Source organism: Myotis myotis, unplaced genomic scaffold, assembly GCF_014108235.1.
Source record: "Myotis myotis isolate mMyoMyo1 unplaced genomic scaffold, mMyoMyo1.p scaffold_m19_p_10, whole genome shotgun sequence".
In the NCBI taxonomy this organism is placed as follows: Eukaryota; Metazoa; Chordata; class Mammalia; order Chiroptera; family Vespertilionidae; genus Myotis; species Myotis myotis.
The window spans coordinates 47893103-47907969 of NW_023416314.1; the positions used below are offsets into that span (position 1 = coordinate 47893103).

Consider the following 14867-nt stretch of genomic DNA (forward strand, 5'->3'; position numbering starts at 1 on the left):
CCTGCACCTTAGAATGTGACCTCATTTGGAGATAGGGTCTTTCCAGGGGTCATGAGGTTAAAACGAGGTCACTAAGATGGACCCTAATCCAATACAACTGGTGTCCTTTTAAGAAGAGGAAATTTCGAAGCAGAGACAGGCATGCACAGAGGGCAGACGATGTAGAGACACACAGAGAGAGGACAGCCGTCTGTAAGCCCAGGAGAGGGGCCTGGCACACGTCCTTTCCTCACAGCCCTCAGAGGATCCAACCTGCTGACACCGGGACCTTGGACCTCCGGGCTCCAGAACTGTGAAACTACACATTTCTGTCGTTAAGACACCAGTCCGTGGGACTTCGTTACAGGAGCCCTAACGAACTACTACATTTCTTAAGAAAAGCTTCTGAACAAAGGAACAAAGACATGGGACACGAACGTCCCTGGGGGAGTGGGCTGCTGATGTCCAGTGGGTGTGACCGCCAAGAAGCCAGGGCTCCTCACATCCACAGCCCACCCTGTGTCCAAAGTCCCCGTCCTGGATGCTTTAGGCACAGCCTCTGGACCTGCTGAAGGAAAAACCTCGGAGTCCGGTGCCTGTGTTATTCATTTTCCATTTTTTTTAAAAAAATATATTTTTATTGATTTTTTTACAGAGAGGAAGGGAGAGAGATAGTTAGAAACATCGATGAGAGAGAAACATCGATTAGCTGCCTCCTGCACACCTCCCACTGGGGATGTGCCCGCAACCCAGGTACATGCCCTTGACCGGAATCGAACCTGGGATCCCTCAGTCCGCAGGCCAACACTCTATCCACTGAGCCAAACCGGTTTTGGCCATTTTCCATTTTTGATGAGACCCACTGAAGGTTTTAGGCCAGGAAGGAATGTGATCATATTTGCATTTCAGAAAGAGCCCTGTGACTACTTCGTGTGGAGGACAGATGAGGCACAGCATGGGAGAGACCGGAGGTGAGGGGGCGGGTCCACGTGAGCGATGAAGGGGCCGGCGAATATTACTGAGTTGTCAGAAGGCATCACTGCCTGGGGGACTGAGATACAGGTGGGAGGCTGAGTGAGGGGGTTAGGGTTGAGAGGAGGCCTCTGGCTTGAGCACCTAGTGAGGGTGGTGTCACTGGGGTAGGCCTGGGAGGAGGAGTGATAGGTCTGCTTTCAGCACATAGGTCAGCATTATCTGAGGTACAGCACCCAGCTTCCCAGAGCCCATCAGCAGTGGGAGATCAGGCCCGGGGTATAGATGTGGATTTGGGGGGCACTGGTGCTCATGGGGGGGCATTGTGCAGGAGGAGTGGGAGTGAGCTGTATCTCCCAGCGGCAGTCCTAGAGATGAGCATTTGGGAGAGGGCAGTACAGGGAAGGAGAGGGGAGATGAGACAGGGAGCGGGGAAGAAGGAGGTGCATCAAGGTGGGCCACTGGGGCTCAGTCCCACTGGGGACCTTTGAGAGACTGGAGGCTCAGACCTGCCATGTATTCCTCTGGAGGGTCAGGAGGCCCACCCCTCACTGACGGAAGATTGTTCCTGAGAGATAAACTCTCTGGTATTCCAGTCCGAGCATGTGCCTGGGGCCAGAAAAGGGCCTCAGACGGGGATGCAGGAAGCTGCAGGAGCTGTAGGCAGGTGACCTTCAGGGCCAGTCAGGATATGGCCAGGCCACTGATGGCTTGTGCCACTCTTTCTGCAAACAGTTGTGTCCGTTTTGCAGCAGGGAGAGAGGAGCCTGTCTCCTTCATGAGCTGTGGGCCAGGCAGCAGGGCTGGCTGTCAAGGGGCTCTTGTCACACGGGGCTAAAAAGGCTTTCCTAGTATCAGCAAAGGCAGTAGAAACAGGAAACAAAAGTTGTTTAATGTGCAAATCATTAAAAAAATAATGATCTCACCCCAGGGTGTTCAAGAGCCCTAAACAGCTGTTAATGAGCTTACAGCAACAGCAGGAAAAGCAGCCAGCTGAGGCTGGTGTGGGCTGGGGCGGAGGTGGGCAGGGGCTGGAGTGGGCTGGGGCTGGGATGGGCTGAGGCTGGGGTGGGTTGGGGCTGGGGTTGGCTGAGGCTGGGGTGGGCTGGGGCTGGAGTGGGCTGGGGCTGGAGTGGGCTGAGGCTGGAGTGGGCTGGGGCTGGAGTGGGCTGGGGCTGGAGTGGGCTGGGGCTGGGATGGGCTGAGGCTGGAGTGGGCTGGGGCTGGGATGGGCTGAGGCTGGGGTGGGTTGGGGCTGGGGTTGGCTGAGGCTGGGGTGGGCTGGGGCTGGAGTGGGCTGGGGCTGGAGTGGGCTGAGGCTGGAGTGGGCTGGGGCTGGTGTGGGCTGGGGCTGGAATGGGCTGAGGCTGGAGTGGGCTGAGGCTGGGGTGGGATGGGGCTGGGGTGGGCTGAGGCTGGGGTGGGCTGGGGCTGGTGTGGGCTGGGGCTGGAGTGGGCTGGGGCTGGAGTGGGCTGGGGCTGGGATGGGCTGAGGCTGGGGTGGGCTGGGGCTGGGATGGGCTGAGGCTGGGGTGGGCTGGGGCTAGAATGGGCTGGGGCCTCCTAACCCTCCTGCCTGCCCCACACCCATCCAGTGCCTCTGCTTTGGAGTCACATGGCCCTGGACTTCTGACCTTTATACCTCCAACATATAGTGGAGCCTGGACTGGCCACGTAGTCCCCACTCCTAGGAGGTCAGGGCCCCCCAGGCCATCGCAGAGCCTTCTCCGCCAGGACCCGGGCAACTAGGCTCAGGGAGATGGTGAGTGGTATCCCAGGAGGGAGCTGCCCCTGTCCTGTTTTAACTGCCCAGTTTAGCTTATGGGGGAGGGCGTCATTCTTGGGTTTTCTTCTTGGGATGATGTTATTGGGAGTGGTTGATGTCGGGGTCGGGGGTGCCTCTGATAAGAGGGCAGGAGGGTGGGGTTTGCAGGGGTGGGGGTGAAGGTAGCGATGGGTATAAGACAAATGCCTCCAGGCAGATGGAACAGACATGAGTGGGTGTTGTCACTGCAGGTGGGGTGGGCTATGGATGTCGACAGGAAGGGGAAATGTGGGTGTGGGTTGGCATAAAGGTGTGGATATTGGTGACAGCAACTGGGTGTCAGGATATCAATGGATGAAATAATAATAGCTCAGACGTTAGAGCACTTATTATGTTTCCATCACTGCTCTGCTTTACATAAATTTACTCATCTCATTTTTATAACAACCCCATAAAAGATACACTATTAGTATCTCCATTTTTAAGGGGGTTGGGAAATGGAGGCACAGAGAGGTTAAGTACCTGCTCCAGGCCATTCAGCTGGAAAATGGCAGGGCGGGGATGAACTGGGCCGTCTGGCTCCAGAGCCCATGCTCTTGGTCCTCCCACTCCTCACGGGACGTGGTGTGGCAGGGACCATGGGAGGCGGGTGGGCACAGGGACACTCTGGATGGGGTGTGGCGTCGAGGTGTGAACAGGTGGGGCGGTATGAACGGATGTTGCTGCGAATGAGGCCTGGGCCAGGACGGGAGGGAGGGCGTGTGTGCACTGGCTCAGGGTAGTGCTGGGCAGTCGTTCTCAGACTTTAGCAGAGAAGCAGAATCACCTGGAGGGCTTGTTAGAACCTGGATTGTTTATGGTTTGGGAAGCTTGAGAAGTGTTTTTCTAATACGTTCCCAGGTAATGCTGATGCTGGTAGCCTGGGGACCGGACTTGGGAGCACTGGGGACGGGAAGCACGTGTGAGTGATGGTGAAGAACAGGAAGTGTTATTTTAGAGGGAGAGAGGAGGTGGGTAGAGTGAGACTAGAACTCAGAGTGACTTTAGGAGTATGGGATATTGCAGCTGTAGGAAGAGTTCCACCGGAATGAGCACAGGCATGATATGGCTTAGGTAGGCAGAGAGTAAGTAAGGGGTGCCTATGGCAGTGGCCTGGGAAGCTCCCACGGGCCCCTCTAGGGTGAATCCTGTGCTAGATGGGGTTCTCGGTGTGCAAAGGTGGTGAGACAGGAGGTACCTCTTCCCTTGGGGTCCCTTAGGTGCAGGAGGTTTCTCTGTGTTATCAGTTTTTCAGCTATAAATTATTGAGCCCAAACAGGTGACTGCAGGGCCCCAGAGAAGTTGAGGGGGTGAGTGGGCCTGGAACCTGTCGAGAAAGAGTTTCCTCTCCTACTTCAGTCTAGCCCCCTGGTCGGCAAACTGCGGCTCGCGAGCCACATGTGGCTCTTTGGCCCCTTGAGTGTGGCTCTTCCTAAGCCTTAGGAGTACCCTAATTAAGTTAATAACAATGTACCTACCTATATAGTTTCAGTTTAAAAAATTTGGCTCTCAAAAGAAATTTCAATCGTACTGTTGATATTTGGCTCTGTTGACTAATGAGTTTGCCGACTACTGGTCTAGCCTGTCACTTATCATAACTCTAGTATGAACTAAAGTGTTGGAGGTGGTCCTGGGGGGGGGTGTCCTTCAAACTAAACACAGGAGCCCCCACCAGAGGATGGTCTCTTGGACAGGGGACGCTGCTGGAGGGACAGAGGATCGGGCAACAGACTGCAAGGATAGTCACCAGTTTCCCCAGACTGGGGTCAGGGGGGTGCCTTGGAGCCCTAACTGACTGAGCCATGCCATGGGTTAAGTTGTGTCCTCAATCCCAGTGCCTCTGAATGGGACTGTATTTGAAAATAGGGTTTTTATAGAGGTAATCGAGTACAAATGAGGTCATTACCGTGGGCCCTTATCCAGTGTGACTGGTGTCCTTAAAAAAAGGAGAAAATTTGGACACAGACAAACAGAGGAAAGACGACAGAAGACACAGGATGGAGATGGCCTTCTGCAGGCCAGGCAGTGCCTGAGTCACCGGGGCTTGGAGAGGGAGTCTCCTCACAGCGCTCAGAAGGAGCCAGTGCTGCTCACACCTCGATCTCGGACTCCTAGCCTCCAGAACCCCAACAGAGTGTGTAGTTTGAGCCACCAAGTTTGTGGTTTTTTTTGTTCCAACAGTCTCAGAAAGGGAAGCAAATGCACCATGATTCATGGAAGGAGGCAACGGGATGGAGCTAATGACTAGATGGGGCGTTTGCTGTGGGCGGTGTCACTGCTGAGGGGCTGAGCTGTGCACCGCACTGGGAGGTGATGGAGGTGACTTCAGGATAGGGGCAGTGTACTGGAGCCAGCAGATGGCCAGTGGAGGACGCTCCAGGGGCCAGTGAGCACTCCCGCTTTCTCCGGGAACGAAGAACGGAGGCCGTCTTCCAGATAAGGTGCCCCCGAGCTCACAGTGGCCTTCTCGCCACCCTGGGCCTCACAAAGAAAGCGGGCGGCTTGCACAACACGCTCCCACTGCTTGCAGGGCCCAAGGGCCCCCTTTCTCAGGGGCGCAGAGCCCGAAGGGCAAGCAGGGATGTGTCTTGAGCTGTGAGAACTCCAGGTTCAGAGGAGCCGGGCATGAATCTCCACCAGGCACAAAAGATGGCAGAAACCCTTTTCTTAATAATAGTATTTTATTGACAGTTATAAATATTTTCCATTTGTCCCCTATTTACAGTTGCAAAATAGTTTATGGTATTCACTACCTTCACCCACCATTCAGCATCTTCCTAGAAACTGCTTGAAAATTGAATAGGAAATAGAAAGCTCTTTAAGGGGGGCCCACCAACCTGGCTCCAGGACTTCCAACCACCCACGCGGACAGCAGGCAACTTGCAGCAGGTGCTACACAGTAGCAAAAGGGCGGGCGGGGCGGGTCCTGGCGGGTCAGGACACCAGGCTCCTCAGGACGTTGGTGATGCTCCAGCGTTGGCCTGAACACTTCTGCAGCACCAGCTGGAAGCCGAACTCCAAGTCACTGTTCTCCTGCAGCTCCAGGCAGCGCTTGGACTTGAGGTTCTGGATGGGGCCTCCCTAGGAGCCAGGGCAGAGGGTGGAGTCAGAGAGTGTCCAGGCAACATGGGGAGGTCCGGGGAGCCTGAGGCCTAGCGGCTGGGACTATGTGTGCATCTAGATGTCTGGGATCCAATGAGGCCACGGGAGGTCTGGGGCCTGCATTCCCATGAAGCCTCGGGCTCCCATCTCTGATGTGTTGATCTCCTCCCTGAGAATGACCTTGTGTGTAAGTTTTCTTCACAGAGCCCTAGCTATTCACTAGAACCGAGATACCCCACCCCGATGTCCGTCTACCTGGCTGGGGTACAGCCTGCTGGGTTGCTCTTATGGCTCCTCTCTGGGGGATTAAGCCCTATTCTCCATAACCATAGGCTGGGCCCCTGCTCTGAAAAGCCTAGCTCCTTGGGACCACCCGGTGATTGGCCTGAATTTCAGTATCACCAGACATCCTGCTTTTAGGGTCTGTGCTCCCAACTGGACCTCTAGCCCAACTGGACCTCTAGAGCCATCAGTGCTGGTCTCAACCAAGTTCAGGCTCCTGGATTCTGTCTATAAGGCCACTGGGCTCCCTCATCCCTGGATATGCATCATTTCCCCATGCTGCTGGTGTTCTGGAATGTTCTGTAGCCATGAACACTCAGTTTATATCCCAAACACCCTGGGGCTGCTGGCTATGTGGCTGGGTGTCAGCATTTTGAGTATCTCTGAGTTTTACTGAAAATGTGCTCAGCTGGGCTTTGGCTTTCCAAACGAGCGAAATTGCTTGGGCTGGGTAAGTGGGCACCTTGTAGCTTAATGCTACTTGATTATATGCTAAAACTCACCTTTTCCCCAGAACCTACTGTGTTTCCCATCTCAGCCATAACCAGGCATCGTTGTGGGAAAGCTGGGCATTTTCAGTATATGTCCACCCCTCCCCAGCATCTCATTAGGCACCGATTCCTGTCAATTCCACCTCCTTCAGGCCTTGTGACTGTCTCCTTATCGCTATCCCTTCGTACTTGCCCTGATTCAGGCCACCATCTTCTCTCCCCTGACAACTGCATCAGCCTCCTCACTGATCCCCTTCCCACTTCAGGAGGCAGGGAGTAGTGATCCTTTCAGATGCGTATCTGGCCTGGAAGACAGAGCCCAGCTCTGTAGCGCATGCTCATGGTGTGGTGCTGTGTCTCTCTCTGGCCCGGTCCCCCTCAACTTGCACACCTTGAACTGCAGTGATACCAAACTCTATGTAGTTTGCTGAATGCATTTACATTTTCTCAGGATTCCTAGACGCTGAACAAGCTGTCCCTGTGCCTGGCGTCCTCTCCATGCTCTGCTTCAGGCTGAGCCATAGTCACTGAAGGCTTGGCGCCTGCTCCTTCCTCCAGAGGCTTCTCACCTTCCACCAGCTCCTGCCTCCTCCTCCCCTCCAGTTCCCCAGCTGGCGCGGTGTTCTCCATCCCGTGCTTTTTCCCCGCTCAGCAATTATTGAAGGACAGTAAAAGTTCTTATTTACTTATCTTTTCCCCCAATGGACTGAGAGTTCTATGTTTTATCAATTTCTATCCCCTCAACATCCAGCAAAAAACTTGGATGGAACACGACAGGTGATCATTAATCTGGCTGTCATGACTTATATAGGTAAGAAGGGAATCGGTCACAGGACGGGGTGACCATGCTCAGGTTCACCCTGGCAGGCCTGGCAGCAAAGAGAGGGAGACTCTGAGCCCACCCCCAGCTGCACCCATGCCCATCCCAGCGAACAGCCCACTGTGAGTGAGGGAGACGTAAGTCCTTTCTGGAAGTCATCACCAGTCTGCCACCACCATCCCCCTGGCAACAACTGACATCTCAAGAGCACATCGAGACTCAGTTCTCACAACCACTGAGAAAACTGGCAGTACTGTCCCCAGCTGAACAGGCACTTCCCTGCGACCCAACAGCTGTACCTATAGCTATACAACTAGCAGAAAGGTGTGCACCACAGACAGGTACCCAGGTGCCTTCTGAAACATGATTTGTAAAAGCTCCAGCCTGGAAACAACCCAACCATCCATCAATAGGAGGGCGGATAGAAAACAGCGGTGACTCACATAAAGGAATACGATGCAGCATCAAAACCGGACACACTGGCTCTCTACTCAAGAGGGGTGAATTTCAAAAACACAATGTTAGCAAAGGAAATCAGGCAGAATATATACATAATCCTACTTCTATAAACTTCCCAAGCAGGCAAAATAAAACCACAGTGTTCAAGTCAGGGTGGAGTTACCTTTGGGGTGGAGAGGGTGGCAAATGACAGGAAGCAAGAAGGGGGCGCCTGGGGTGCTGGTGGGGTGCTCTTTCTGACCAGGGTGGTGCTTGCATAGGCATTTACTTGGTTTTAAATAAGTTGAGCATTTATTTTTGTACGTATATTTGCATGTTTCTGTGTGTATGTGCTGTTCTTCAGTTAAAAAAAAAATTAAAACAAAATTCCAGCTCCCAGGAGGGACTTTGAGCTGAGTGTGAAGGAGGCAGGGGAGTGAGAAGCCAGATGGTGAAGTCCGTGTTAAGTGTGTGTGTGTGTGTGTGTGTGTGTCAGGAGCGGGTGTGGAACTTCCCAAGGTCTGGTGTGTGGGAGATGGCCTTGTAGACAGCAAACCTCTTCAGAAGCATTTGAGTGAGTGAAGCAGCCCAGCCCAGCCAGCACCTCCTCTGAGGAGAGCAATGACTCACTGCCTCTAGGATCACAGAGACATCAGAACAAAGGGGGAACTGAAATAGGGACCTCATGGATCCCCCCTCCCCAGGTACAGCCAGAAAGAAACCCACAGGTCATGTCCTGACAGGACAGGACAGTGGCCATGAGACAGGGGCTCAGAAAGGACTCATGTGGGAAGGAACTTTGAAGCTGATCCTCTTGTTCTCGTCTGCAACCTGAATGGCTCTGCACTTGGGCCTCGGGCCCTTTAGCTCTGCATGTCCACCTGCAGGGACAGCCCCTGAACCAGCACTTTCTTTCCGCAGTGGCTCCTCATGGGGGAAGTCTCCTCCTGTTGAACTAAGATCAGGGGCACCCAGCAAGGGAACCCAGAACACCCCTTGGGGTCCCACACTTGGGTCAGCTCCTGCTTCTCCACTTCTTCCCTTCTGACAGGGGAAGGTAAGGCCCATGTCCCCCAGTTCTATGCTTTCCCACGTTGAGTTTCTTATGGAAGAATTTTGTATACTCTCCCCATTCTGGTTGCCCTCCTTTTGTTTTGTGTCACTCAGAACTGATCACAGAGCACAAACCACCTCATTTCCACTGAACAATAAATAGGCCCTTGCAACACAGCCAAGGAATGGGCACTGTTGGTGGCCACACCACAGTCCCGAACCATGAACCATGCTGGGACTGTGGCGGATATCCTCAAGTTGTCCTCTCAGAGGCTCCATCCTATCCCTCAACGGCTGGACTTTTGGACACAGAGGTATCCCTGTGACATTTGCTCCAAACAAGGCCAGCCCACGGCTCTGCCTGGCCCAGTTTCTATAGCTTCTGTGTAAAATCTCGCAGCCTCCAGACCAAGCACATCTGCTGCCCACCCACAGGCTGGGCCATGTGGCTGGTGCTTCTTCAGTGGAACTGTACCCAGCTTCTCCTGACGCTCCAACATCTGGCCAGCCTGGTGGTCCTACCCACTGCTGGGAGTGCAGCGCAGGCAAGGCTGGATGAAACCAGCCAGCTCTCTTATTCACCACATCTGCTGGGGGTTTGGCACTCCAGGGGGTGAGATGGAAAGGGGAGAGTGCTGAACTAGGATGCTTCTTTTCTGGTGGTCAGCTGTGTGGCCCTGGGCAGCCGCCCACTCTTCTGGTTCCATTATCTCTAGGGTCAGATGATCACTTCTGTCCTGATTACTGGAGGATGAGCAGGACAGATGGGAAATCCCTTTATCAGCTACAAACAACAAACAGATATGAGGCTGTTCATAGAATCAGGTGGGGGATCCAGAAAAAGTGCACAGCAAGCAGATGGGGCCAGACCAAGTGACTTTCCATTCCACTGGAGATTTTGACTGCTCAGCATGTCCTCAGGGGCTGGGCCAGGCTGCTTCAGCAAACCCTGGGCCACGGAAGCTTGGAGGAACTGGTCCCAGACAGGAGGCCGCGGCCTCCTCCTTTCCCACCAGCCACTCAGGAACATTCTGAGCCTTCTGCAGGGCACCGTGCCAAGGCTGAGAGAAGAAGACAGGGGCAGTCTCTGAGAAGTAAAGTGTTCCTTCAGAGATTCAACTATGACATTTCCCAGGCCCTACCCTGGCCCAACCATGCCCTCAGCACCCTAGAGACAGGAAGTGTGGTGACCCTGGGGCAGAAACAGCCAGGGTGGCCTCTGGGAAGAATGTGGAAGAAATGGAGTGAGGCCAAGAGCAGGGTGGGGTGTGCAGAAGCACAGCCTCTGTGAGAGTGTGTGGGGCTGCAGGGAGGGCAGAGTGTGAGGCCAAGGAGAGCTCCCTGTCTGGAAGTTCCGAAAGGAGCATCTTATATAATGGAGTAGTCAGGCCACCCTGGAAGCCCCAATGAGCAGAGCCCAGGCATGAGTCTTGGAAAGACATCTGGAGTAGGGGGAGAAGGGCCAGGCCACCCCTTGGTGCTAGAGCTAGCACTGGCCCCTGGTGCTTTCTCCCTCTTGTCTTCCTTCTCAGACCTTGACCTCTCTCACTGAATAAACTCTGGGGTCTTGCCTCTCTCTGGGCAAGTTCCATTCACCGCCATTGGAAAGAAGCCTTCCCCTCCTCCACTCAGTCCCTTCCTGGTGAGTTCAGCCCCCTTGGGAGCAGCCTGGTGTTGCTACCAACTGCACCTCTACCTGCAGGCTTTGCACCTGGGATAAAAGTAACAACAGTTAACACTATCGACCACATGCCCAGCACTGTATCAAATGCTTTACATGCCCGATCTCACGTATTCCTCACAATAACCCTGAGAGGTGGAGATGCTAATTATCACCATTTTATAGAATTGGAGACTGAGGCTCAGAGAGGTCAGGAGACTTGCCCAGGATCACATGGTCAGGCAGTGGCAGAGTAAGGCGGGGATTCTGGGAGCCAGTCCCCTTTACTGTTCCCCACCAGAACAAGTGGCCAGTCCACCCACAATTTATTCCACCCCCTGCCTGTCTCAAGGGAGTGGACTAGACTGACAGCTGTTCGTGCCCCAACACCTGGGGTCTTCTTGACCAGAGAGGAAAATCACCTCCAAGAGGCTCTGAAGAGCCAGTTTGATCTAGTTCTTTTGAAGACTCTCTGCAGAGAGATGTTTTATCCACCCATCCATCTATTCATCCACCCATCCACCCATCCATCCATCCATCCATCCATCCATCCATCCATCCATCCATTCATCCATCCATCCACCTGATATTTAATGAATGCCTACTGTGTGTCAGGAACATCAGTGACCAAACAAGAAATAATCCTTATCTTAGTGAAGACTATTCTAGGAGGAGGAGCAAATGATAAATTCTATAGTGTGTTAGAAGGTGATAGGCTGCACAAAAATGTAGAGCAGTGTGTGTGCATGTTTGTGCCCCTAAAATTCATGTTGAAGGCCCAATCCCCTATGTGATGGTATTTGGAGGTGAGCATGGAATCCTCATGAATGGGATTATATGAAGAGACAGGAGAGGGATGACCTCTCTCTCTCTCACCTTTCCCCCCGTCCCCCGCCCCTATGTGAGGACAGTGAGAAGGCTGCCATATGCAAACTGGAAAGAGGGTTCTCACCAGACACTGCATTTGCTGGCACCTTGACCTTGGACTTCCCAGCCTTCAAAATAAATGTTTGTTGTTTAAGCCACGCAATCTATGGTCGTTTTGTTATAGCAGCCTGAATAGATCAAGACAAGCCGGGTGAGAGGGTTCGGGCATGGTGGTGAGGTAGGCTGCAATGGTAAGAGGTGGTCAGAGGGAGATATGAGCAAGATGTGAAGGAGAGGAGTTAGCCCAGGGGATATCTGGGGAGAGTCCCAGGGCCCAGAGCAAAGCTCCCGCTCAGGCAGAGGCCTGGTGTGTTTGGAGAACAGCACAGAGGCCCCAGCTCAGAGTAGGCATGGGGGTAGGCATAGGAGATGAGGCCCAAGAGGTGAGTGTGGGGCAGGTTGTGTGGGGCCTTAGAGCCACAGAATGGACTTTGGCATTTTACCTGGTGACAGGGCCAGCCACTGCAGAGTAGGACTGACATGTTAACCATGTCACTCTGCTGTGTTGAGCATTAAGCATTGGAGGGAGGAAGGAAGCAGGGACCTGTTAGCAGGCTCTTGTCCTCACACCCAGGGCCAGCCAGCAGCCTCGGGGACAGACCCAGGGCTCTGGGGGGCTGAGGCTTGATGCAGAACCTCCACCCGGCCCCGCCCCCTGTGGAGGGTGCAGTCACTTGGTTTACTAGTCCAGTCATCTAAATTATTTGTGTAATACTTACAACTACAGGATCTGGAAACACATAATACTTTTAATTAAAGAATTTAAATAAGGGCAATTAAACCTGGCAGGAGAGATGCTGTGGCACACAGAGAGCTTAATTGGAAAAGGAACCAAATTAAATATGGAAACAGCATTAAAAAAATCGAAAGCTGAATGTACAGACTTAAGAAGCCTAATAATAATCCCTAGAGCTGGGTGCCCAGCTCCCAGCTTGGTGCCTTCTCCTCTGGGCCTCGCTGGAGTGGTGACTAGCAAGGGCATGAGAGGCGGTGGGAGCGGAACCCAAGGACATGGGCCCCTGCTCCCAGCCCTGCCTTTGGCTCTCCCTGGCCGTAACCTTGGCTAAGTGCTGGGCTTCAGTCTTGTCCTTTGCAAAAGGAGCCAGAGCACTGGGGGCACTGACCCTGTCTCCACGTGGAGCACTGACCATGTCCACAGGCACATGCAGATTTATGGTTGTCCATCAGTCCCTGGGGCTGAGGGATTGAGGAGCTGACCCCAGATCGCGTGGCTCTTCCTCCCTGCCTCAGTTTCCCCAGGTGTGTGTCTGTGGCAGCTTGGGGTGGAATAGCTAGCACCAGACTAAGCATCCTGGCTCCCCCTGGAGCTATGGCTGGGTAGATGGATTAGACAGAGCCCCTGAAGGGCTTGTTAAACCATAGATCACTGGGCTCCACTTTTCTGATCCAGTAGGTCTCCAATGAGGCTCAAAATGCATTTCTTTAAACTTCCCGGTGCTACTGCTAGTGGTGGTGCTGGTCCGGGGACCACAGAGGGGACCTCAAACACCATCACCTTGTCCAGGGAAAGGGCTGGGCCCAGCTGGTTGCTGGCACTGGCCTCCCTGAGGAGCGGCATTTGGAGCGTCTGGCCTGTGCTCACCCAGGTCTCACGGTTGTGATCGCCAGGAGGTCGTGTGTGGACTGCATCCTGTCTGCTCTGTTTATTTCAGAGCTCCCCTTCCACTCTCCTTTCTAATTAATTTTCCAGGGGCAAGTGGCCCAGTGGGGCTTTGGCTTTAAGCTCAGTGAGCGCAGGAGTTTCCAGGTTAAGCAGTTTATAATCAGTAATCAAATACTTGAAGGCATAGGTGGGATGTTAGTACTGGTTACAGACACCTGAGATTAAGCCATTTTGTAGGGGAAAGGGGTCTCTCTGTGCCATGAATAGCCAACGCTGCATTGACTCAATAAGCTCTTTGGTGTTTGTCTTTCTTCAAGGAGACTTGGTGGCCGAGGGAGACGGGCCTGGGATTTGTGGTGAAGCTCCAGTGGACTGAGGATGGAGCAATGGCAATGTCAAGTGTGAAAGGAAAGGCGGAGGTGGTGGTGGTGGTGGGTGGGGAATGAAGACAGCAGGGTGGCAGGAGGGAGTGTGCTAAGGAGGCGGGAATCCAGCCAGTTCAGGAGCACTGCGACGTGGCTTGGCAGGGAGTCCCAGCCCGGAGCTGCCATAGCTGCCATCCACTGGCTTTCCAGAGGTGAGACCAAGGCAGTGTGGGCCCCAAATTGGACAGAATTCCCAGATTTGACCTTGGACAAATTATTCAGTTCTTCTGGGCCTCGGTTTCCTCATCTGTAGAATGAGGATAATTAAAGTACCTAATGACATTATCATGGGGATCAAGTAATCTTTATAAATCAGTTACAATAGTACCAGGCACATAGTAAGCACCATAGAGATGCTTGATAAATACATTTCCAAACCTCCCCGAGGTCTGCGTAGTGGGGAGTGAGCCATCGCACCTGGTCCTGGCTCCTGATCTCTGTAGGGTGAGCAGGGGGAGAAGGAGGTGCTGACTGCCATCTGCTAACGATAACCAAGAAAACAGCCAGGGCCTGAACAGAGCTTCGCCAGTCTCCAAGCTGGACAGTTCCACCCTTGCCCCTTCATGTGACATGGAAATGAAAAGCTGTTTTATTCCAAAGCCACAATGAAATACCCGACCAGAGTCTTTCTGCTCAGCACAAAAGGTTCTCAAAGTTGGACTTCCTGGCAGAGCATGGGGGCTGGAGCGGGAGAAAGTCAGAGCTCCTCCTCCCTTGTGTTGGGAAATTCTTTGGCAGAATGAGCGGTGCTCCCTGGGAAATGTGCTCTGCAGACAGGTTCCGTTCTGAGTGGGTTACTCATCTTGCATCAATTTATCAAATTGGACCCCACCAATCAGAGCTGATTGTCCCTGGACAGGCGGGCTTGGCTCTGTGCTCAGCACTCCTCCAGTCGGTCTCCTCATACTCTGGAAACTCTCTTCTCTCCTGGCGTTAATAGAAACCTCTTGTTGTCCTGGATGGTCCTCATTTAGAAAATGCATAAACGCTGCACTGAGAAGAAGGCAGCACAGGGCAGAGGTGTGGGGACGGCCACCGATGGAACACTGATCTGCGTGCCCTTGTCTCCCAGATGGGCCCTGCTAATGTTTTCACCAAAGAACCTGGCAGCCAACGGGAGTGGCGGCACACCCCAGTCTGGGGGGCAGCATGAACTACAGTCTGAGTACTTGACGATTCATCAAAGCCTCCTGTTTTAAAAGATCTTCATACAAATGTGTACTCCATACCGTGCACACACTTGTCCTATATAATAAAAGCATAGTATGCAAATTGTCTCCTCCATGGGGA

At 53.4% G+C, this 14867-nt stretch overlaps 1 protein-coding gene across 5 annotated transcripts in view; it reads right to left on the reverse strand.

The window, feature by feature from the left end:
* Nucleotides 1-5417: 5417 nt before the first annotated feature.
* Nucleotides 5418-14867, reverse strand: part of GALNT18 (polypeptide N-acetylgalactosaminyltransferase 18) — a 296165-nt gene continuing 286715 nt past the window's right edge. For 3 of the 5 annotated variants that reach the window (XM_036325391.1, XM_036325389.1, XM_036325388.1), the window contains 2 exons: nucleotides 7894-7937; nucleotides 5418-5836 (listed from right to left, as the gene is read on the reverse strand). In XM_036325391.1, coding sequence (XP_036181284.1) covers nucleotides 5707-5836; nucleotides 7894-7937 — 174 coding nt within the window. In that variant the 3' untranslated portion in view covers nucleotides 5418-5706. The remainder of the gene's footprint in view (nucleotides 5837-7893; nucleotides 7938-14867) is intronic. The other 2 variants (XM_036325392.1, XM_036325390.1) reach the window with 1 other exon arrangement.